Source organism: Mugil cephalus, chromosome 21, assembly GCF_022458985.1.
Source record: "Mugil cephalus isolate CIBA_MC_2020 chromosome 21, CIBA_Mcephalus_1.1, whole genome shotgun sequence".
Classification (NCBI taxonomy): domain Eukaryota; kingdom Metazoa; phylum Chordata; class Actinopteri; order Mugiliformes; family Mugilidae; genus Mugil; species Mugil cephalus.
The window spans coordinates 8,781,980-8,806,325 of NC_061790.1; the positions used below are offsets into that span (position 1 = coordinate 8,781,980).

At 44.7% G+C, this 24,346-nt stretch overlaps 1 protein-coding gene across 7 annotated transcripts in view; it reads left to right on the forward strand.

Annotated features, from left to right (window-relative positions):
- Positions 1 to 24,346, forward strand: part of sash1a (SAM and SH3 domain containing 1a) — a 155,486-nt gene that overhangs the window by 125,909 nt on the left and 5,231 nt on the right. For 4 of the 7 annotated variants that reach the window (XM_047573818.1, XM_047573823.1, XM_047573820.1 and 1 more), the window contains exons 5-17: positions 5,600 to 5,640; positions 5,960 to 6,049; positions 6,140 to 6,252; positions 7,905 to 8,003; positions 12,864 to 12,999; positions 13,312 to 14,285; positions 16,119 to 16,193; positions 16,322 to 16,465; positions 18,010 to 18,142; positions 19,017 to 19,186; positions 19,477 to 19,686; positions 21,332 to 21,482; positions 22,396 to 22,524. In XM_047573818.1, the coding sequence (XP_047429774.1) occupies positions 5,600 to 5,640; positions 5,960 to 6,049; positions 6,140 to 6,252; positions 7,905 to 8,003; positions 12,864 to 12,999; positions 13,312 to 14,285; positions 16,119 to 16,193; positions 16,322 to 16,465; positions 18,010 to 18,142; positions 19,017 to 19,186; positions 19,477 to 19,686; positions 21,332 to 21,482; positions 22,396 to 22,524 (2,465 nt within the window). The remainder of the gene's footprint in view (positions 1 to 5,599; positions 5,641 to 5,959; positions 6,050 to 6,139; positions 6,253 to 7,904; positions 8,004 to 12,863; positions 13,000 to 13,311; positions 14,286 to 16,118; positions 16,194 to 16,321; positions 16,466 to 18,009; positions 18,143 to 19,016; positions 19,187 to 19,476; positions 19,687 to 21,331; positions 21,483 to 22,395; positions 22,525 to 24,346) is intronic. The other 3 variants (XM_047573822.1, XM_047573824.1, XM_047573819.1) reach the window with 2 other exon arrangements.

Here is a 24,346-nt window from a genome sequence, read left to right on the forward strand (position 1 = left end):
CATCAACCCCTATACATGCCCGCAACACAATAACACGGATCACACGCAGCCTCCCGTCCACAGCTTAAAAATGAGGTGTGAGCGAGCAGTCTGACACAGATTCAGCTACCACTGGTTGTAGGTGAACGCGCCAAATGTGCGACGACGGCTGTTGGATTTAATTAAGAGTCACACAGGAAAATATCAAGACTGCAGAGTCACTGGTTTGAATACCTCTTAGATCCACGGCTGATTTCTATTCACATTCACATTTGCATATGGCGCACAGACATAAATAACCCAGACTCAGCCTTGGCAGATGTTACAGTTGCAAGCTGCGTATCTGTCTCTGTCTAGACTTATGCAGTTTAAGCTATGTTTATGTGCCTTTATTTGATAGTGGAGAAAGAGAGCAAGTAATGAGAGAGTAAGGAGGATGACAACGCAGTGAAGGACGCAGGTTGGAATCAGACCCGGTTGGTTTACAGTCTCTATACTTTTAAGCAAATGCAGACGTTTTTATGAAAACATGCATCAATCTTGTGTCACGACTCCTCCCCCCCCCGATCTGTTTCCTTTGCTCTTAATTGTTACAAAAATATACTGGAAACAGCTGTGGGCTCTAACATTTGGACCGCAGACGACGCCGTTTAGATATAAAAGCGCATGAAAACACACCAAACCAAAAAAAAAAAAAAAAACGTCCTCCGAAAAATGGGGAAATGATACCAAGAGTCCAAGAGTTTCCTTTCGATCGCAAGATGGTCTGTAATGTGATTATGAAGCTTTCACCTGCAGAGGGGCAGCTTAGCTAACTAGAACCTATCTTTCAGCGTGTCGTCCAAAACCAGCAGCCGCTGTCTAACGCATGTGCGTTAGGAATTCTTTTCTAATCCATATATTATAAGAGGTGAATAAAGACACCCAGCCCTCTACATTCATACACATCCAACATATGATGCCGTTGCTCCCTTGGTCACATCCCAGCGGTGCTTAAAGGAAGCCCAGCGACTGCTTCCTCTGGCTGACCCGCTCAGTTCAGCAGCCACTCTCTGTTCTCTGGCCCGTCTCTGCTTCCTTCCTGCCTTTGTGTCCTGCCGGTACAGAGGGGGAGACAGAGGAGGGTGATGGCCGAAAGATTACGGCAAAAGGAGCATGAGCAAAAGAGCAGGATGGAGCTGGGCATGGGTGGGGTTCCTTTTCGCTGGTTCCTGCAATGCTAAAGTACGTGCGTTCGCTTTTTTTTTTTTTTTTGCATGTAATTTCTCTGCCATAGCCTGAGGTGAAATCGCAGTTTGACGGTGTTGTATGCACTTAAAACAGAAACAGCTGGTCTGCAGAACAGCTTTCTAAATGTCCTGCTGTCAAACAGAATTAAATCCGTGGCAGTCGCACACATTTGGCCCCTGTTTGTTTGGTCTCGGCGAAGACAGTCCAAAGGTCAAGAATATATATGAATCCAAGAAACGCCACTCCTTTAGCAGCGTTTCCCAACAATAGTGATTAGAAAGTAACCAGATCTAACACCTGCTGCACCAGAGGCTAAAAAGAATCAACCTTGTTATATATATATATATATATATATGTATATGTATATATATATATGTATATATATATATTATATATATATATATATATATATATACATATATATATATATATATATATATACATATATTATATATATATATATATATATATATATTATAATATATATATATATATACATATATAATATATTGTATATATATATATATATATATTATATTATATATATATACATATAGTATATGTATATATATATATATGTATATATTATATATAATATATGTATATATATATACATAATGTATTATATTATATATATATGTATATAATAATATATATTATATACATATATGTATATTATATATATATATATGTATATATATAATATATTATATTATATAATACATATATGTATATGTATATATTTCTGTCCATCACCCCTGCCTGACCCGCTGCGGAATTGTCATGTTCACGTGACGAACACGTGCGGCAGAGGAAGTGCATACCACAGACATGATCGCTTTTCCCATGGCTGTATATGTTGCATAGACGAACGCTGAGCATGATGGGAACCAGATGCCAAATTTTCGAATGACGTCTCTGCCGCTCCGAGATGGAGCGAGACCCCAAAAGAGCCCCCAGCTGTACTATATTCTCTTTCTTCTTCAAGTCAGCCCGGTTCCTCTCTGTCTTTCAAGCCTCATATGGTCTCTCTCAGATCTCTGTTCTCATAAAAATTCACGCTTTTGTCTCAGCCCGACTCTCCGGTTAATCTCTGCCGAACCTGCTTTGTATTCCCGTCCTATTTATGCTCACCGCGAAGAGCTATTTCTGGTGTGAAGTTTTGGAAACGAAGGGCTTTTTACTTTTTAATTTTTTAAAGTTTTAATGGACACGATCCCCCAGACCCTCGGAAGCTGCTTTTTCTTTCTCCTCTCTGACACCCCGCTCCCTCTGTTCTATTACACTTCCCATTGTCCACTTTCCACCGCGGTGAATGGATTTCGGGTAGTGATTTATCATCACCCGGGCAAAACTGATAGACAAGCCTCGTCCGTTCCTCAGATGCATTCCTCACAGCCGCACAAAAGGCACGCTCGTACGTTTCACGCGCGCAGACACAGACACCCCATCATCACCTTCCTGCAGGACAATGGTAACCAGGAGGAGATTACCCAGAACCCCCCTTCCTTCTCCTTGTCACTTTCCTGGCAAGAAGTGGGCACGGCTCCCATTATGCCTGGTGTGCCAGAGGTGATGACGGAGCGCTCTCGAAAAGCTCAAGAGTTCAAGCCGGGGACTTCCTGTTTTGGATTGCGATTGATTGCATTGTTGCGGAGAGGAGGCAGCTAGCTTATCGGTAAGGTTAACAGCAGAGGTAAATGGGTCGCGACGAAAGCGTGCATGTGCCACGGACACGGGTGCGCAAATTGTTGGCGCTGACGGTAAAACTAGCGGTGCTGCTTGGAGCCAGGCTTGCGCAATAATCAGGCGGATTTGCAAACTGCCACGTGTAGAGTTTGTCCAGAACAACGCGGTGGAAAAACTACGGCGCTTCGTCAGCATGTTTAGCACTAGTGTGCGAAGACAGTTCTGTCTGTGCGATTTTTTTTTTTTTTTTTTTTTTTTTGCTTTCCTGCTACACGGCCTTCTGCTTTCCTCTCCTGTGTGACCTTTGTGACAGGCGACCCCCGAAGAGGCCGTCCCCCTGTTCTTCCTGTTCACACCACCACCGTCACACTGTCACCTTTCATTGTTTCTACAAGCACACCGGGGATCGCTTTGCTCCAGGTGGCCAGCCTCGTGGCCGCGCGAGAGAACAGTCGCTGCGCACAAATGCACGTGTGCGTCGCGGTATCTGTGCAAGAAAAAAAAAGGGCATGGTGGTTCCAACATGGATGCGCACACCCTTGTGTCAAACTGATGCAACTGTGGGATGATTTAGAGAGGCCCCTCCCCTCAACCCATGGGACCCAAAGGCCCCATTAGCAACATTGTGTTGCCAGACTCCACAGGACCCCACAATATTAGGTGGTGGTCATACTGTTATCCTCGATCAGTGAATGTCTGTGCTTCTTTCTGTCTTAAACATTTGTAGGACTTTATTTTATAATGTTAATGTTATCATGGGAAGCAACTTTTACCTATTCTGGGTTACAGCACTGCACTTTATATAATGCCCGAGTGAAAAACTTGTGAGATAAAAAGCAGTTCAGTGTCTCTTACTCTGCTACTCCTACTCCTACTAATGCAAAGAACGGAATTGAAATAGAAAGGCATGCCAAAGATTTAAGGTTAAACCAATTAAGTTGCCCAGCCACACAATGCCTGGACTGACACACACTTAGGAAGACATTCAGCTCCTCAAAAGTGTGTGAGCGTGCGGATGTGTGTGAGTGCGTGCCACCGCGCTCTGCACGGGAGGTTAATTTATAGAGCGCGGAGGGAGGGGGGGGGGGGGGGGGGGGGGGGGGGGGGGGGGCATCAGTGCCACAGAAAAGCTTCCATTGAGTGAGTTCTATTAGCATTAGCTTTGGCCCTAGCCTATGTGGGAGGGGGATGAGCGGAGGGGCAAACTATACAGGCCTCCATTCAATTAGCATCTCATTACGTTGCCATGGCAGCCGGGGCTTTAAGCCGTGTGAAGATTTCCCATTCCAGCAAGAGAGGGCAGCCATGTTTGAACAAACATACGTACCCGCATGCACGCATGTACACACAGACACGGAGCCACCGGAGAGGAAAGTGACCCGCTCGTCTTGTTTTGATCCTGTCACGCGCTTTCACGTCGGCTCATTTGCAGCCACCTGTCTTTGTGCGCGGCTCACGGCTCTTTGTGCGGCTATATGCACATGTGCGACTGGATGAATTCAGAAAGGGCGTGCGCAAGTGAGCATGTGAGAGACAGTAAAATGCTCAGACAGTTATGCTTTTAGTGGAGAGATTAAATGATTAGATCTGTGAGGACTCTTCCCCATGAGATTGATTTCCTCTTAAATGGGGAAAGGCAAGGCTGCTTCCAGCATGCAGACACCAATATTCATTTCACTCCAATGCTTATAGACAAACCTTGAAGGTGTTTTCCTTCTGAGATTTTTTCCGTCTTTATCGTCGTACTCAGCCTGCCCAGCCCGTTCTTCTTTTCTCCTTTTGTGAAGTTTCAGCAGCCTCTTTGAACGCGCACCTCTCTACCTCGTCCTATTATATGACAGAAAGAGATTGCTTAATGTGGTCCCCTCCAGGACAAGGCAGAGTCAGAAAGGGCCGAGCTCCAACGTGCTGCTGAACGTGCTAGAAAACAGGGCGAAGCTGCTCACACGTGACTTCTTGATTGAAAGCTGAATGATGGACTTCATGTTTAACAGGAGGCTTTTTAAATTGTTTTCTCTGCGTTAGTTCTGGTTATTTAAAATCGGTGTCCGCACATGTCGGGGATGGTTTTCTTTTATTTTCCATCTCTTTCGCCCTCAGTTTCTCTCCTTCTCTCTTTCCTCCCTCTTCCTCGTGACTGTCTATCCTGTGGAGGGAAGTGGAAACACAAACAGGCTGAGTCTGCCCTGCGGTTTCTCCTCCTCCTCCTCCTCCTCCTGTCTTCCTTCTATTCCTCTCTCCCTTGATTTTCATACTCTCCCCTCTTCACTAGCATGCTTGTTTGCTCTTTCTTTTATCCCGTTGACCTTTCTCCTTTATTTACTGCTTCTTAAACACTTCGCATTACCACCATCTTCATCTTACCCACTTGTTTTTGCGGCGGGGCTCTCCTCCCCTTTCCTCACATTCCCTCTCCTCTCCTCCTTCTCCCTCTCAAGCCTCAGGAGCCTGGTTCGCTCTCAATTACAGAAGTACCATCACTGACCCCAAGTGGTCACAGCAGAGAACTGCATCCCAGCTCATTGAAACTGTAGAGGACATTAAATTTGTGCTTGAACCAATTTGTTTGGGGTTTTGTGCCGTGTTTCATACAGGCTTCCAGGGGCTTCTCAATTAGGTTGGAGTATAAGAATGACAGTTTGTACTTCTGTGATAATAATTCTTCCTTTTTTCTTTTTTTTTTACTTTTTCCCCCATCCAGAATGTCTCTGCACAAGTCCAGCTCTGAAGATGGATCTGGAGGTAAATTCAGATGCATTTTCAAGTTCAGACCAGTCACTTCAAATGTCATTTTCCACATTTAACACATATTCTCAGAGCTCAATCAAGAAGTTTAACAAAAAGCTTTTATCGCAAAAGGTGAAGAGGGTCTAGTGACAATGTTATTGGTATGAAAGAAGGGTCAAGTTGAGCTGGCAGAGGATCCAAGCACATCCAAGAATGCCTGTCTTACTCAGAATGATCTTTCTTGTGGGCAGAAGCTATAAAGTGTAATGGCAGGCTTGTGTATCTGGTGCATGTTTGTCTCTATGTAATTTCACTCATTGTTTCATTCCTGCAGGCAAGTGGGACAGTAAGAAGAAGAACAAATCTTTCTGGCAGAACTTCCGCAAGTCCCAGCACAAGCCTGTTGCGCGACAGACATCCAAAGGTTCGTCCGTGTTTTTCAGATCCGATTTCGTGAACATTCGTCACTTCGTGTTCTGCCCTTTACGCTCCTTTGGCCTTTAACCCCAATCAGGAGAGGACATTGGCTACGTGGCCAGTGAGATCACCATGAGCGACGAAGAGCGGATCCAGCTCATGATGATGGTGAAAGAGAAGATGATCACTGTGGAGGAAGCTCTGGCTCGGGTAGGAACCCCCTGCCTAATTTCTCGCCTTCTCTTCTCCCCCCACTCCTCAACCCTCAATCCCACAACTGGCGGTCGATAACCTCCCTTCAACCTCCAAATCCCCTCACCTCCTCCTGGTTTAGATTCTAGCTTCCCTCCTGTCGTGCTCCATATTTCCAGAATATCTCTGGCTTACTAAAATGACTCACTCTTACTAACCCTTGAAAGGCCCTATAATTTAATTCTGAATTGTCCTTTTTTGCGCACACACACACACACACAAACTCCAGACCAGTTGGTGTGACTAGAGGTTCAGGAGTCTGGGGATTTTTTGGGTGGGAGCTTTTGGAGTGTGTGTGGGTGTGTTGTTCAGCTCATGATTGCGAGGTTGGCAGTTGTAGTAACTCAATAGCCCCATCTGTCGGGGGGATGCTGTGGTGCATTGTGGTTTTTCTCTCTAGGTGGACATGGTGGATATTCATTTGGCTTTCCTATCGGTCCTCTTGCGCTTTCAATCAATTTTCTCTTGATTGCTTTTCTCTATTTTCCTCTTTCTCCTTCTTCTTCTTTTTCCTCTCCTCCCTCTCTCTTCCCTTCCTGTCAGTCACAGTCTTTAAAATGCCTTGCTCATGGGTAGCATGACTGTCCAGCAGCGTTTCAGAACTGGAGTGCTCTCCACAAGGCAGATGTTAATTGTCATCCCACAATTTCTTTCCAGACCGTTGATTTTGCGGCGTTCAGTCAAACCAATCAGCCAATCAAAGATCAGCCTTTGTGGATTGTGTGTTGTTGCTGTGCTTGTCTTTATCTTTGTGTGTTTTGTGTCTCACGTCCAGTGTTGTTATTCAACAGATCCCATACAGATATGTAAAATGCAGTGAACTAAAAATGTAGTACATTTATATCAGCTCGTTAAGACAGATGTCAATGGCAAAATGTTATACACACGTAAAAAAGGCACAGGGTTAGTGATAGGGTTAGGGTTAGGGTTGGGGTTGGGGTTTGGGTTAGGGTTAGGGTTTGGTTTCTGCCACCATAACAAAACTAGCGTGTTTACAACAAGAATGTTTCTGTTTACATGCCAGGCCCCCTGTGACCTGCACAGGATTAGCAGCATCATCATAATAATGGATTGCTGACTATGGCAGTGTGGAGACCATAACACAGAACTATACAGCGTACCAACACCACACTGACCAGTACTAAGACGTAGCCCAGTCTCTGACTATCACTTATACCAAATAGACAGTGAGTGCATATGAGCTCACAGGAAAAAAAAACAAATACTCTTGATCCATTAACAAGAGCAACTTCTATATAAGAACGTTTGTGAGATAGTGAGGTTGAAGTTATATGCTGTGGTAATAATAGAAGATACTTGTAAAAATAAGAAGACTTCTTTGTAACAATAGGAAGGTTCTTTTTTAATTTTAAAGTAAATTAAGGGAGGGACATTTTAAAATTTCAAATAGGATGTCTGAATGGTTGTTTGCCTGATGACCATCAGTCTCAGGCTGCAGTAGACATGCCACCGTGTCACTGTGAATTATCTCTGTTGACGCTTTTCATTGGTCTGTTAGCATTAAGGAGAGACGTACCGTAGCATGCTGGGTGAGAGTGGGTGTCCCCGCCCTGTTCCTCTGCCTCTCTAAACTCTTCTTCTCCATGTAGCTGAAGGAGTATGAGCTCAGCAGACAGTCCAGCAGCACTGACACTGCTGAGTGGACTGAAGGATCTGCACCCAATCTAAACCAGTCCTCCAACTGCAACGTAAGTACCCCCCCCCCCATTACCCCACTCCTCCCAAACCTTGACATGTCCCCTTCGCTATGCCTCTCTTAACACTCTCACCAGTGAGTTTATTTTTTTCAGCCAACGACCCTGCAGCATTTCTTTTAATCAGCTGCGTGTGTTTTGTGTTTCCAAATGTCAAAGTACCTCAGTCAACTTTTATCTCTCCTTCCTCTTCCTTTATCTATCGTTCTATCTCTTCATTCAATGGCCCGAATACAATATATCCACCTTCGCACATACATTCTCTCCACCATGTCACATGCGTCCTGATAGTTGGTGTCGTCTCTGAAAGTTTTCCGGGCCTGTCACAGGGAGATATGCAATTTGCAGCAAGATCTCTTCCATATTTTATTCATCAGCTTAATCCTGTCATGGGCATCTCATTTAAAACTTGTCCCAACTAAGTCATAACTGGCTGCTGCAGTGACAGGGAAATTGTCTCATGGAAATTTAGGTCAGGACTGTTTACATCAGTTAGTTGTAATTGCAAGTTGTGGAAAGCCAAGTGGAGAGGAAGACAGAATCCACCCCGAAACGCTTGCGGCGAAGACTTTGTTAGTTGTGATTTAGTCAGCTGTGATCCTCGGAGAGAAGGCCTCCAACGTCCTCCGCTCAGCTTTAAGGGAGTTGAAGTTCTTGAAAGGATACTTTACAGTTTTGAGGCTCAGACTATCGCTTCCTGTTTAGCGTTTGGTGACAATCAGTCAGTTCCCTCGACTGTGTGTGTGTGTATGTGCGTATGCTTCCATATTATTTCTTTCTAAATTGAGGTCAGCCAAGATGCCTGTCAGTCTTCACTGTGGGCACGATGACTTTTTATTAGTTTTGTTCTAACGTTTACAGGAATAGAATAATACCGCATAGTCTCATATACTGACCCACTTATTTTTACATTTTTGACAGGAAGTGAGTTATCCAAACACTAAAATTCCACGTTCTCTGAAAATAACACCCTGCACATGGGTATTCTTGGTATTTTAATGTACTGACTTTTTTCAAAAAACAATCTCAGTTATGATCACATTTAACCCATATGAACACACCCATGATGCACATAAGGGATCCAAACTGATCTCTTTGGAGGCAGTGTAGGGCATAGGTCTTCAACAGGGGGTCCACAACCCCTAGGGGGTCCTTGGAGGTACTGCAGGGGGGTCGCAAACTCTTTGGTTGATTAGACATTTTTTATATATTTTTTTTTGATAAACATCTTTTAGTGAAGGGATGAAAGGAGGCAGAAGACGTTACTGCCATCCTACTAATTTAATATTCAAACCTGTGTATTGTTTGGATAGCTTAATATGGAATACAAAATTATAATAATAATGTATATTTATAAATAGCACTAGGCTGAGTTTAATATAGAACACATATAGTTGGTAGGGCCTCCCTACTAAATCTCTCTCCATCAGTATGGGGGTCCTTTGCCTGAAAAACATTGACACATTCGACCGCATGCAATAAGAATCTTTTAAAAATGCTTTGTGTTAAGTATCAGTTATTTTTTTATCTTTCTTTTTTTAAACTTTATTACTGTTTATTCACTTTTTCAAACACCAGCTTTTTCTGGGTTCACTTCTAATCCAATCTTTGTGCAGATCTCTAAAAAGAAGCCTAATGTCAGGGCTTGGATAAATATATAATTAATAACGTGTGATTTCAGTTTGCAGAAATTTTACAGTTTGTCCCAGAATATGTATAATTCATAATGACGCACACTCAGCAGTGTTTATTTGCACACAGGGCACAAAACTGAGATCAGATCTCAAGCGGTGGCTGAGGAACCATGTGAAAACACATTTTAATACCAGGTGTGAACACTCTCTGAGTAGTTTATATAGTTTGCAATCAGAAGGAAATCAGAACTTTAACCAAATGTGTAAATCTGTGAAAAATGTGAAATAAATCTGTGTGTACTCATGAAAAAGTAGTTTTCCCGCATCGTCAGGGGTCCCTATTAAATATATTTTTTTTCTGGGTAATGATTGATGATTTCCTTCTACGTGAAAAATAGGTCAATTATGCCATACATAACTGCAGCCCCGGCTCTTTGATGTGAGTGCACCAATTCCACATGAATATGCTGATCAGCCTTATCAGTCTGTTAAACCTTGCGTTACCCCTCCGCTGCCAGCTGCTCACTTCCTGTGGGAGGAAGATTGATTGATTGGGGACTTTACAGACATGAGAGAGGATTGAAGAGTCGCCGTACTAAAGGAGTATTGTGTGGAGGAGCGCGCAGTTTTGGCTCTGGAGGCGAGTGCTGCAGGCGTAGCGGAAACGAGGGAGACAGAGAGTAAAGGGGAAGACTCTGCACCCCTCCCCAAGGCCAGAAAAGGGGGGAGCTCCGAATCTCCCTTGGCCCCCAAGTTCTAAAATTGGCGACTTCAGGAAATATTTCTACTCTGCTGGGGCCTCTGGGTGTCACAAACTGTCCGTTCTCCTCCCCAGGGAATGGAATTAGGTCATTCCCAAATTCCTATACTTTTGATTGTCTCTGTTTGCCCATATTCTCTTTGTAAAGGCTTGGCTGTATAGTATTCTTTGAAGCTAATATGTTTACAGCTCTTAGTTTTGTGTCTTTTTCTCTTTTTTTTTATTTTGGTGATCTGTCTTACCCCCGCGATCTGAGCCCACATTCCAGGGCTGGCCATTAGTGATTTGGGGGCCAAGGCAGGGTCAGAGGGGCTCAAATGCTGGGATTGTTCTCGGCGCACAACACGCCTTTTCTCTGCAAGCTGTGCGACACAGCACTTCCAAGCACTCCCTCATTCCTCCGTGCTGAATTCACTAACAGGCTGCGTCTGTATCTGCCAGCACAGGGGCACAGATATTATTTTGGACTTTGCATGCGTGAGAATGTGGTCAGGGAACTGTGGATTTTATGGATTTCCTCCTCTTGCTAAATTCTGGGCTATTAACACAGGAAGTGGTGCCCTGCTTTTTTAAATGAAGTGGTAAGTTTGTTCTCTTTTTGTTTGAATTAGGTTGCTACTTTTTTTTTGGAGATCAGGGATGTTAAGTTTTAGTTTTCAAACGTTCAAAGTAATTTGTGAATTGGAATAGCAATAGCGTTGGTGGAATTCTTGCGGTGGCCTTTTAGCCCTGCTTGATTCATGTGTTTGGCTTTCTTTCTGTGTGTGCCTGTTTCCTCTGTTTATCTGGTCATTTGCATGGATGGTGCTCCTTGGGACTGGGTTAGGATCCATATATCACTGTCACCTCTTTACTGCTTTATGTTCCTTCTCTCATTCTGTCGGGCGCGGTGAGGAAAAATCACAGTGGTTAACACCATCATTTGTATGGCGGTGATGCTGCCCATGGATTTCTCAACTTTATAAGTTTCAACTGTTTTTTTAAAAGAAATGAGACATTGTTGTAAAAGAGTTTTATAAGTCCTCCCAAATGCAGCCTTCAGGGCTGGGCAGTATGACAAAAAAATGTATATCACGGCATTTTTCAAAAATTCTCCAATAGCAGCGCAACTGGTTACCGTAATGATTGTAGTCTGTGTGCAACATTTTTTTTTCTCATTCATAAAAAGTTAAAATTGGGGACACTTTGGGGGGGCAGCTTTAGCAAGGGGACAGGTCATCCAAAATAGGGACTGTCCTCAGAAATCGGGGACGTCTGGTCACCCTAAAAAAATTCAAACAAATGACGCAGCATCTCTTTTTTGGTATGAACACCCAGCCCAAGCAGCTTTGTTGTTATATTACATGGTCCAAAACAAATACTCAGTTGACAGGTTGTCAGAGACTAATACCACCAGTTTGTCCGAAGCCAAACGAATGGCCATGCATGCTGTTCTGGTCTCGTAGGCTAGAATGACGGAAGAGCTCAATTTTGAATGGCTGAAGTGTCGACGCAGGCGAGCGAAATTCGACTTGCGCAAACACATGCGCACTCATGCGGCCATCTAATTTTTTCAGCTTATGAGTAATTCGGTTGTGCAACACCCACACACCTGGAGGAAATGAAAGTATCACAAAGTTGCTTTGAAGGCGTTGTGGCGCCGTCCGTGATTTGCAGACACCGTCAGATGTTTGCTCCAACCAAGCAGCAGTTGTTAACATCATCACTGCTGTATGTCAACAGCCTCGGGGCCAAACCTGTGGTCTGTTCTCAACAAAGACAGAAAACAGTTTCTTGCTGCCAGACAAGGCTACATTTTTATCAGAGATAAGCCCTGCAGACTCGCTTTGGTGTTGTGTACACGAGTGTGCATGCTGGCATGTCTGACCATTTCCAATTGACGCAAACCTCCGCCGTGGCCTTAGCATTGGGCTCGGAGAGAGGTGACAAATGATGGTCGTTCCAGCCAAACTTCAACTCATTACCATTACCATACATCATGGCTATAACAAGATAAATCATACAGCTCCTTAGGAGGAGTAGGGCTTTTTGTGTGTGTCTGTGTGTTAGTAGTAAAAACGGTTTGCGGACCAGTGCCATTCCATTTTCATCTGGAGTAAATCATTTATTGTCAAACTGATTCATTTTATCATTCGGTTGTACTAGTTCCTCTTAATTACTGTGACATGTTTCATTATTTCAGTGAATGTGTTTTATTCTGTTGCCGTCCAACTCTCACCTCACTAACTTTGCCGCCATCCTAAACAAAGCTCCCATCTGTTGCACTATGTCTTTAAAGTCTCCCAAGGTGTATTTGTCCAAGTTTTCTGCTTAATACACACAAACCAAACCATCCTTCATGTTCCAGTTGCCAGCATGAAATGTTCTGTTGAACTTTTTCCTATTTTTTCCCCTCAATGTCAGGCTGTTTATTATTATTTATTATTAAAGCACTCCCTCTCCCTTCCTCTGCCCCATCAGTCTCGGGAACAGTCGGACGATGAGCAATCAGAGGACTCTGTGAAGTTCAAGCGGCTTCACAAACTGGTTAACTCAACCCGCCGGGTCAGGAAAAAACTCATCAAGGTGGAGGAGGGCAAGAAACATGCTTCTGAAGGTTTGTGATTCTGTCTGAGGACGATCTACCCCTCAACAAAGTCTCGCAATATTTGCCAGATTCTTATACTGTGCATGCATTTCAATGCAACATGCCTTATTATTGGAAAGTATAGCTTTGGGACTAAAAAGTCATTGGATAACTAGTATTAGAAGACAGCATTCTTCATTTGTCAAGGGTTTAGCCCGATACTCAGAGGTTAAGAATGTGTTGTGAAATGTTTCTTGGCTGTTGTGGTTTGGAAAAGCACCATTCAACTCGAGGAACTCCATAGACAAACTGTCTGACTGTCGCACTCCGTCTTTTCTTTAGATTTCCTGAATCTAGAGGCGACTCCCACCTGTGAGGACAACACCGCTCTCTATACGGGGGTCCTGAAGAAGCCCCTTTTGCCTCAGGAGGCTTCTCTGCCCTCCCTCATCCACGATCAACTCTCTCTGGATGGAGACACGGACAGTTTGACAACCTCCCCTTCCTCCAGCAGCTTGGACACCTGGTCCGGACACAAGCTGGTCAAAACCTTTAGCAAGTCTTCCAGCACCCACGGTCTCATCCGGCCCCCCAGGAGAACCCCGGCGGGCTCCAGCGCGCTCGGAGGCTCCTCTGGCGTGGCAGGCAGCGGCTCCTCCTTCTCAGAGCTCGACGGCTGTGGGTTGGACGATGAGGGAAAGCTGTCGCGCTCCACAACTGACGGCGAGATGAGGAAGGCCCTGAGCTCCATCTCCCATGGGGTAAGTAACAACGAGGCCCTCTACACCTTCTACGGCCTCACTAAACCTCGCCCAAAACCCCATTCCCAGTCCCGTCTTTTGATCTCCCTGGATGACGGCCCGCAAGGCAGCCCCAAACACCAACCCGGCAACCGGCACCACGGCAGCTGGACGCACCGGAAGCCCGACCCCAACTACGCATACTCCACCAAGCATCTGCTATACCAGCGCTCGCGCAATGCCAAGACTCCTGTCTCCCCACTGTCCGTCACCCCTTCCTCCCCCGTGCGCTGCGACGTAGCCAAATCGAAAGGGTTTGGAAGCGGGGGAGGGGGCTGGGTGTTCCCCTCTCGGAGGCTGCGCGGCCGAACCGCGGTCAGCGAGCTCAACATCACCTATGTGGTAGAACGGAGCCTGTACGGTCACCTCAACTGGGCTCAGCTGGTGCGCCCAGTTACCCTAAGTCGCGCTGAGCGCCGCTGTCTGTTGGAGGAGGACCGCGAGGCCGACAGGAAGTGGGCGGCCAGCGTGGACCGCTGCACCAAGCGTGTGCTCTTGCGCATCCAGCAGAAGTCTGTGAGTTTAGACCGTGAGGTTCAAATCGCCCGCCTCGTGTGAGCAGGACTCGGTGTACTTCAAAGTTGCAGAATAGCTCAGAGGTTATAGGGGAAGGTTCTAGTTCTAGTGCAATCTATAAGTGAATCTACACGGGAGCATCACAGCTGTCCTCATGCACTGAAACTGTCAAGACCTGGCATGTCTATCACAGACCTAGCTGCCCTTAGAGGAACGCCATCTTCTGTGACCTTTCAGTGAACGCCTTTGGCTTCCAATCTTTTCATTTCAGCTGAATATGAAATGATTACGGAACGCGCAGTGCCCCACTTGGGAGGTTAAGTTACAGCAGAGGTTTTCTAAAGTGCCTTTTATAAATGTCGGATCCCAGTGCGACTGTGTGCACTCACACAGTCACACTGATCCCTGTGGGCGAGGGAGCGGGGTATACAAGCCCGGAGCAGCTCGTCCTCGTAACCGGGTAGCACGCAGTCTCAAAGACGTGCTCAGCGAGTGGCCTCATTAAATCAGCCGCAGCGACTGAACAGTCTTTATGCGCATCAACTTTCAAATTGGTGTTGTATAAAGCCGAGAATGGCAACAAAGGGATGGAACGGACAGAAAATGCCAGTGAGAACTGCACTGCGAGTACATTGCTTGTTCCTCACGCGTAGCCTGCAGCAGACGTGGTGACACGTAGTGGGTTGGTGACAGAGTGGAGCTATCCTGCAGCTTTGAGGGTACCTGAATCCTACCGTGTTCTAGTGAAATCACTGGAGGTCGTTCTCATCCAGAAACTCTCCGAATCCACTTTTTCTGTTGTTGCTTTTTTTTCGTCTTTTTCTTTTTTTTTTTTTTTTTTTTGGCCCGTGCCGCTATTGCAGATGTGATTTTTTTCGTTGCTTTTTTCCCGTAATTATCTCTGAGGGACGTTTTTTTTTTTTTTTCTGGGTGCATGTCCATTCCATCACCATCACATTCAGAGTTGTTTTTTTTTGTTGTTGTTGTTGTCGTTTTAAACTTCTTTTCAAAAGTTTTTTGTCCTCCAAACTACTTTTCCTGCAAAGCTGTGATGTGGACTGCAGCTCCGGACATGTAATCTGAACCCAAATTTCAGTGCTGTGTCACTCGGAGACGCTTCGGGCAGAGTCTGTGGGAGTGTAGCCGAGCGGTTTAGCAATGGCTCGCGAAGCAGAAGAGAAGTGCTGTCAAGTGCCCCACTTGAGCTGATTGCACTTTTTTCGGCAGATGCTTTATGTGCGTGTTTGTGTCTACATGTTTGTGTGATTCAGAAAGCCAGTTTGACGATACAAACAAAATACATTTTTTTTTTTTTTTTTTACACTTCTCATGTCATGGCTCCCCTCTGTTGTCTGCCCTTATTTTTCTTTTGACCTCTAAGGTCAAGGAAAAAAACCCAAAAACATCCATGTCGTCCTGTCCTCTCAGCAGCAACGATTCACATGTTGTCGTCTCTTAGCAACTGGCCTTTATGCTGCGTGTCTGCAAACATAAATATATAGTTTTATGATTAAGTTTAGCCACAGCATTTTCTTATGGGATTGAAGTTTTAAAGCCAAGGACGGTGCAGTAAGTCCCATTTTAAAGCCTTCATATATAACCGTTTGTTACGTCATGTCTGTCGGCTGTCCGCGGTCCCGTATGACATCATGCCCCAACACATATACAAACCATACACCCATGTACATTAATCAAACTGTTGCCTGTGTTGTGCCAAGCATGAATCACTGTGAGTTGACTCGGTGGGTGTGGGGCGCGCTCTAATGAGACCTTCTGAGCGTGACTCATTTGATTGTGTTTTGGTCCCCCCATCCCCACTCCCTCCTCCCACAGAGGACATGCAGCTTTGGAGGCTTTGACCTGTCCAACCGCTCGCTCCATGTGGTCAACGCAGGCTCCGAGGCCAATGTAAGTGCTGGCGGCTTGTAAAATAATAATAATGATATTAATAACAATAATAAAAGATTTAAATGAAAAGGAGCACACAGGCTGATCCCTTCTCTCCTTTTCTGCTCTCCCCACTCTTCTAATGGCAGAATAAAGAGCAGGAGGCGATATACAGAGAAGTGGTCAAGTCGCCCACTACGCCCCGGATCTCCCTGGGCAAGAAAGTGAAGTCGGTGAAGGAGACGATGAGGAAACGCATGTCGAAGAAATACAGCAGCTCCCTGTCCGAGCAGGTTAGACGCAAACGCGTATGGACGCGCACACGTAGATGTGATTTCTGATTTTGTTTAGATGATGTTAAACATAATGTAGGTAGGCACACTCGAACCGTGGCTCTGTTCAAAATGCAACGCAGAAGTGGTTCGCACATAATGCGTCGAATCCTTGAGCCAAACACAACTGTAAAGCAGTAAAAGCTCCCCGTTCTGAGGAAACATTTAGAGGATTGTTTTGCAGGCGAAGCCACGTACTCTGTCCACGGGCTGTGAGTGGGTGGGAGTATTTGTGTTAGTTACAGAATAAACAGGGAGAACTAAAACATTTTAGTGAGGAGAGAGGGATTTTTCTCCCTCTTTGCTGTTCTCTCTCACCGGGCCCAGTGTCAAGGGTGGAGTGTGTGTACACATATATATGTGTGTGTGTGTGTGTGTGTTTCGTGCTGAGCTCATGGAGTGATGCAAGTCTCCCCCAGGCTAGCTCTTTGGAAATGGAGAGCTAAAGTGTGAGAGCGAAACAAGGGCTGCCTCATTTACGCTGGCCTAATTTTTCTGGGCATCCGTTGTCTTCACAAGCGGCTTGTCCGTCCCTGAGGTTTGATGTCACCCGGCGGACTGTGTCATTAATGTGCACCGAACATCTGTCTGTCACGGTGGGCTCAACGGCGTGACCCACATAGCTCGGCGCAGGTTACGGAGACGTTGTCTGAGGACGACGATCTGCCATGTCACCGTGTTTCAGCTATTTGATGGACCACAGTGCCATCTAGTGGAGCACTGAGACACGCACGGGCAAATGCTGACGTTTCAGTGCAGATGCCATAAGTGGTTGTAAAAGACTTCAGATTTCTTCAGATACTAATGCACTGGACACTGTCGAGAAATATGTATTTTAACTGTGCCATTAAATGATCAGTTGTCATGCTTCTGCTCTCACAACAACCACGGCCAGATGCATTATGTCTTTTATTTGTCCGTCCATCCGGCCCTTTATTATGAACTCGATATCCCATCAGCGCCCCTGGGAATTTCTTTAAAGTTGGAACAAACATTAGCAATAATGATCTTACTGTAATATAGTTTGGAGGTTAAGGGTCACCGTGAACTTGCATAACTTGTTTTTGTTTTTTAGCCATGACACAAGAATCTATGCAATACTTTCACACAAATATATGATGACCTTGTGCCCCAACAGCACTGCAGCTTCACCAATTTCTGAAAGAGCCATTTTAATAAATGTACATACAGTGTATTCTATGAGTCTGGACATTCTTAAAACTCAGAATACTATGAGTCAATTCTGCAAGCTCCCAGTGTTAAATAATAGATATCTATTCAGTTTTTTATGTGAACACCTGTTTTGGATATCAGCATTCACCTTTTGTCTGTTTTCCTACTCCCTCCACTTATGATCTCTCCCCTTTCGCGGTTTCCATTGTTTCCATCACACGTCAAATGTCTCCACTGCGCTTCTCATCTCTCACATGCTTTCATCTCTTAACTTTCATGTCCTCTTTGTGTCTTTTCCCCCGTTGCCCGTCCGCGCCGTTTCCGCCTTTTAGTCCAGTCCGGATGGGACCCCAGGCTCGCCGCAGTCTCCTCTCCCTGACACCGACTCTCTGGAGAAACCCAAGCTTAAGGCCGGAGGCTCCGTGGAAAGTCTGCGTAGTTCACTCAGTGGACAGAGTTCAATGAGTAAGACGTTTTCTTTTAAACAATTCATGAAGGTCTTTTACGCTACAGTCACCATGTGAATAAGAGAACAAGTATTTTACATCTTGAAGATCAGCTTTACTGGTATAAATAGTATGGTACACTACACCACCAAACACAATCTAAAGAATTACATAGATTTAAATGTACAGTCATGCCACTAGATGGTGCTCATACAGTTCATACAGTGGCTCCACAGCTTCTGACATTTCATGTGGCCTACACCAATTATGACTTCTGCGGAACAATCACACCCAGTCCAACCAGCTGACTCACTCACATGTTTGGATCCCAGAGATTTTTTTCAAGCGTGTTTTGATCTCTCAGGTTATTTTTTTGTTTAGTTGATTACACTGACCCGATCTGATCAGAGCGGTGTTTACGGCTGTTACGGCTCTGCGGATGAAACACCCTCTTGGCTGACTTTCAGATATTCAGAGACATAGCGTACACACACACACACATACACATACACACATAGAAACACACAGGCTAACATACGGAAATGATTAGGAAGGAAGTCTTTTCTCTCCGATTCCTACACGTCAGTATGGTTTTAGCAGCCTCTCTCAGGCACACAAGGAACTTTGCAGCTTCTCGTAGGGGTTGTGACTCAACAGATGCATAACCACAGCAGTAATATAACATTTGAATAGTTCTGTTCTGTCTTTGTGCATCTTCTTGACACATGTATTTTATTAGAGAGTGACCGTGAAGACCTGTTTTGACTTTGTAGAGTATACGGGAAAGCACCAGTCGGTGATTTATTTTGTCTTTTTTGCAAAAAGTTGTCAGTGACAGATTTATTTTATTTCCATGCTTGTGTAAATGTTCACATGTGCGTCTTTGCGTCCAGGTGGCCAGACAGTGAGCACCACCGATTCATCGGCCAGCAACAGAGAAAGCGTGAAGTCGGAGGACGGTGATGACGAAGAGCCGCCTTATAGGGGGCCGTTCTGTGGCCGCGCCCGAGTCCATACCGACTTCACTCCCAGCCCCTACGACAGCGACTCCCTGAAGCTCAAGGTTGACATACTGTTTATTCATTTGTGTCTGAACTAGAGATCGAGAGATCGAACTAGAGAAAATGCTCATACTCATATCCGACTTGGGCACCCCCAAAAATAAGAGATGGAAAAAAAATACTTTTCTTTTGGTTATTTTTTTATCTTTTCTTTTTTTTAGCAACTTTTACTGTTACTTGCTGACGTTTTTTTTTTGTTGTTTTTTTTTTTTTTTCGATCTCTAGCCTGAACCATTAGACCTTTGTTACCTGGAGTAGCTTGTTTAATTACTCCTCTTTTCCATTTGTCCAGCGTGGGGATGTGATTGACATCATCAGTAAGCCACCCATGGGAACGTGGATGGGCCTGCTGAACAACAAAGTTGGCACCTTCAAGTTCATCTACGTGGACGTGCTGAGCGAAGAAGAGGAGAAGCCTAAAAGGCCCGTCAGGAGGAGGAGGAAGGGCCGACCACCTAAACCCACATCGGTGGAGGAGCTGCTGGAGCGCATCAACCTCAAGGTAGCGCTGCCACGTGTTAGATATCAAATAGCTTCAACTTCCACTGTCCCGCTCGCATAGTTTCTGTTGAGTTCCAGTGCACAGATTTGGTTCCTAGGCTTTGCGGAAATCGGCGGCCTCCCGTCTGGCACGTCATGAGCAGAAAACAAATATTTTCAAGTAAATGAAAACATTGTTTTAGCCAAGTATCTACAACACATTTGCAGACAAGCAGAGATAAATATAGTGAGCCCAATTACAGGCTACACGGCTTAAGATGTTTGACTTGACACTGATGCATAAACATTAACACCCACATTGTGACTACCACGCCCGGACAAATAGCTGGCGTCTTTCATCAGAAAGTCTTCGATATCATCTCCTCCCACTCAGGCAGCAGGCAGGCCTTACTTCCCCAAATAGAGATGGAGGCTTTGCGGGTTGTCTGCTTCATCTCTGGCCAACTTAATGGTCAAGTTGCAGATTGTAGATTAATGTTACTAACTGTGAACTTGGTGCACTGGCTCATGTCCTCTGAGTCACCGCCAGATTCTCAGAGTTAGACTAAACACATAACATTTTCCGGTTTGCAACCAGTGGGTATTCTTTTGCCACTTGCCCTTTTTCTTTACTTATGTTGTAGGTTGTCAAAGAAAGAAAATGGTGCTAAATAAATACCAAGCCCAAAAGGAGGATTTCAAGTAAATCAAGAAACAGCAACTACATTTCATCAAGCATAATTAGCATTAGCTCTGTTAGCGTGGTATAATGGTCTCCTAATATGAAATCTCCACACCCCTGACACTTTTGGTCAGCGGACCCTCTGCCAAATTGCCTTTGGATCTGGATCATGTTTACATATTTCAGTTGGAGGACCCAGCTGCCTGTGTTTGTGTTAGTTAGTTGGTGGTCCTTTGTTTAGTCCTGCATCATCCAGCAGAAATAGTACAAGGACACAAAGTTCTCTTCTGTGGACTCCAACGCTGTAATTGACAGACTCACTGTTGACGTACAGTCCATGTGTTGGTCACTCCAGAGTAGTGCTTGGCAACTGGAAACACTTCTATGAATGGTTTTGTCAGCCGAGCTCTCTCGCAGGGTGGATCTCCAAAACTCCTTTTCTCCTTTGTCATCTCAGATAGCACAGTGGTTTGTGCTACCGGCTTTGGTGTGTGTTTGTGTTGGTGTGTATTGCTTTTGTCCTCTTGTGGGTCGAGAGACCTTTGATGTAACTCTGTGACTCTTCACTCATTCCCACATTATTTTTATGGGTTTCCTTTTCAAGTTTGTAATTTTGGTCACGGCTACAATGGATCGCTTTGCTGGTACAGCTGGCTCGCTAATGTCGCTGCAGCTCACTTTTATATGCCTGTGAACATGACAAAGATTTTGCAGATTTAAAGCGTGCTGACAGCTGACGCAGCCACGAATGAAGTAGCTATGGCTTAATGTGATTACGTGGCATCTAAAACTCTAAATGGCACTTCTGGTTGTGCTCACCAGTAAAAATACAGTGTGTAAATGATATCTTGACAGGGTGACATGTGTATTTGATGCTTTTGATCCCTGCAGGTTCTAGGACGCCAAGTGTATTTCACTTTAGTGTATTTTCATTCTGTTTTTACCTCCTCAAAATAAACCTCAAACTCACACTTTCTGTTACTAGGAGCACATGCCCACTTTCTTGTTCAACGGCTACGAGGACCTGGACACATTCAAGCTGCTGGAGGAAGAGGACCTGGATGAGCTGAACATCAAAGATCCTCAGCACAGAGCCGTACTGCTCACTGCTGTAGAGCTGCTGCAGGAGTATGACAGTAAGTAGACTGAAATGTACTTGGAAGAAAAACAGCAATTTTCTTCCTAGTTACTTGTCTTAACAACAGCACAACACATGGTTAAGCATGTTTCCAAAGGAAGTAGTAGAGCCGTGATGTATTCCATTTGAACTGGGGAGGCAAACTTTCTTGAGTTCCTGGTTGGATATTTCAACTGTGACACCCAAAAAAGAGGATTGAGTCCTATTAAAGCAGTTGTTAACAGTGCAGCTGGCTCAGTAGTGTAATACCCCTTTCACATTGAAAATACCAGATTGAACTGCCTTTGCTGTGCTTTCACATCGCCAACAGTTCCGGGTCTAACCTCCCGCTGTGTGTCCCTGTTTTTTTTCCCTCCCTCTCATACGTCATCGCGTCAACAGCGTCATCATTACATATTTAAGTACACTACACGGCGAGGTAAACAATGGGCAGCATGGTGTGTTTTGTTTAACGCTTTCAGTTTGTTGATGACCTGAATAATGGGCCGGTCAAACCCCCGCTCTTTCAAAGGGCTGTCCTTCGAACAAATCACTGTGTCCTGCACAGAGCCCGATATCTGCCACCGAATCTCCCCTTCTCCACATGACGTAGGGATAATCACCTATGCGCTTCCATTAATGATTGTGTAACAACACATTTGATTTGTTTGATTGAAAGAAAAATGGTCAAAGTAGTAGAGTATAGTAGACCAAAATGTTGCTCTGTTTTTGAGCTGCTTGCAGCGCTGGAGTTTCTATAATGAAACAGTTTGACAGGCCGTCCAACTTCGCAACATGGAATGCAGCATAATTGTGAATGAAGACCTATCAACACCATTTCTTTTAAGAAAAGTGTTAAGTAATTACTTTACATCCAATGGAAAACTCAAATTTTCTCCATGTTTCCATTCTCCGTGTCTTGTTGTAACCAGGTAGCAGCGATCCGGAGCGCAGCGGCTTATCAGGCTCCCAGGAGAAGCTGCTGTCTGACGGTCGGGGCCTGGTGGGTGACTCCCCCCGGGACTCCGGGTGCTACGAGAGCAATGAGAACCTGGAGAATGGTAATGATTGCTTTGCTTAGTCTCGACCACCCTTACCCAAAGCCCACTGGGACTAAGCCTAGCTAAGGCTGACTCTAGCCCAGTTCTACTGCCACAGAAGCTCCTTCTCCTTTTTTCCTCTCTGGTCTTCCACCTCTGCTCCATCACTTCTTATGCTTCTGCATTCTAACATCCTCCCCATTCCTCTGGATCAGCCAATCAAACGTCTCCTTTTGCCGCCCATATCTGCCCCCAAACTTCACCTTCTCCCATCTCCTCCTCTCCAGTGTGTGTGCTCTAGAGACAGAATCCCTAGTCACCTCAGACACTCCTGCTCTGCTACTTTCTTCACTACTCTTTTCATCCTATAGGCGTTCTTTGCCATCAGTGCCAAAGCCCAGTTGTAACTGAGAGGGTGCCAGGCCCCAGACCAGTAAGCCTAGTCCACCCCACAATGCTGGGATCACAAAGAGAGAGACTCGCCCCATTGCACAGAACGGTTCTGATGAGAACAAACTCACTGCCCAGTCAAGGACTCAGTTTCCCAGCCGACCCTCCTGTGGGTTCGAGGTCGATAGATGGATCCCAGGAAGATGATTGTGAGCTCAGAGAGTATTTCTGTTAAGTGTTTCTAATTCACTTAGTAAATTCTTTTGTTCTCTTGGCTGATAACACTTTAACTTATTAGTCAGGTAACATCATTTAATCTCCAACATTTCAAATGTCGCTTTCCTTGTGTTTATTGTGACCATGTTGCACAATGATAAAGTATGTGCCTAAAATGATGTGGATGAAAATATTTTTAAATTGTAGTGCGCAGATTTTACTAGAGTTCTGATCCTAGAAGTGTATTGAAGTCTTATATGTGAGATTGTGTACTTTTTTTTTTTGAGAATGCCCCATCTTCTCCTGCGTAAGACTATGCCTTCTTCTTTCGCACACAGCGTTCTTTTTAACGGCTCCATAACTCATAAATCACTGCTTTGTCTCTTTTCTGTATCTGTATGATTCCAGTTTAACTGCTGGCTTCCCTTTTGTGTGTATATGTGTCATTCAGGTTCAGTAGTAAAGCGTGCAATCTGCCACAGTAGAGATTTTGGTTGTGGAATAAAACCACTTCTTTAAAAAAAAAAAAAAATGAAAGAAAAAAAGGACTCTGGTGCTGCTTGTTTTTATTTTTATGTTTTGCCTCTTTTCTCTCTCTTTTTTTTCCTTCCATGTCACTAAACACTGTTCACAAACTAGTTGCATAATATCTAGTAAACATTCTGCTTTTCTTTTCAGGGCTCCACAGTTTCCACTCTCAGTACAAATACATTGATTCATTAATAGGTTTATAGTATATTATTATATTATGGATATATTCTGATAAATTATTAGTCTAATTGACAAAATTCTTAAATGTATTGGTTGGTGAAAGATAAATCACTGTGGAGCCCTGAATGTATTCTCTTTTGATCATTAGCGCTTTCTTTAACATACATGTCTGATTCCTGTGACTAGATATACATATTCTTCCTCATCTCACGAAACGGCTTCTGTTGTAATCACTTCTGGTTTTTATAAGCATGTGCACCAATCAGCCACAACATTATGACCACCGACAGGAGAAGTACAGAAACATTGACCAGCGAGTGAGTGCAACGTTCTGCTACATGTAGTTGTGCCGTGTACCACCCACCTAGACCAGACCAGGTGCCCCCCACACCGTAGCAATGACACTCGGTGATGGCAGCAGACTGACACAAGCACACACGCAAAAACGGTTTCGGAACAACTCTTTGGGAGGCACAGGGGAGACCTATACTATATTAGGAAGGTGGTCATAATGTTATGCCTGATC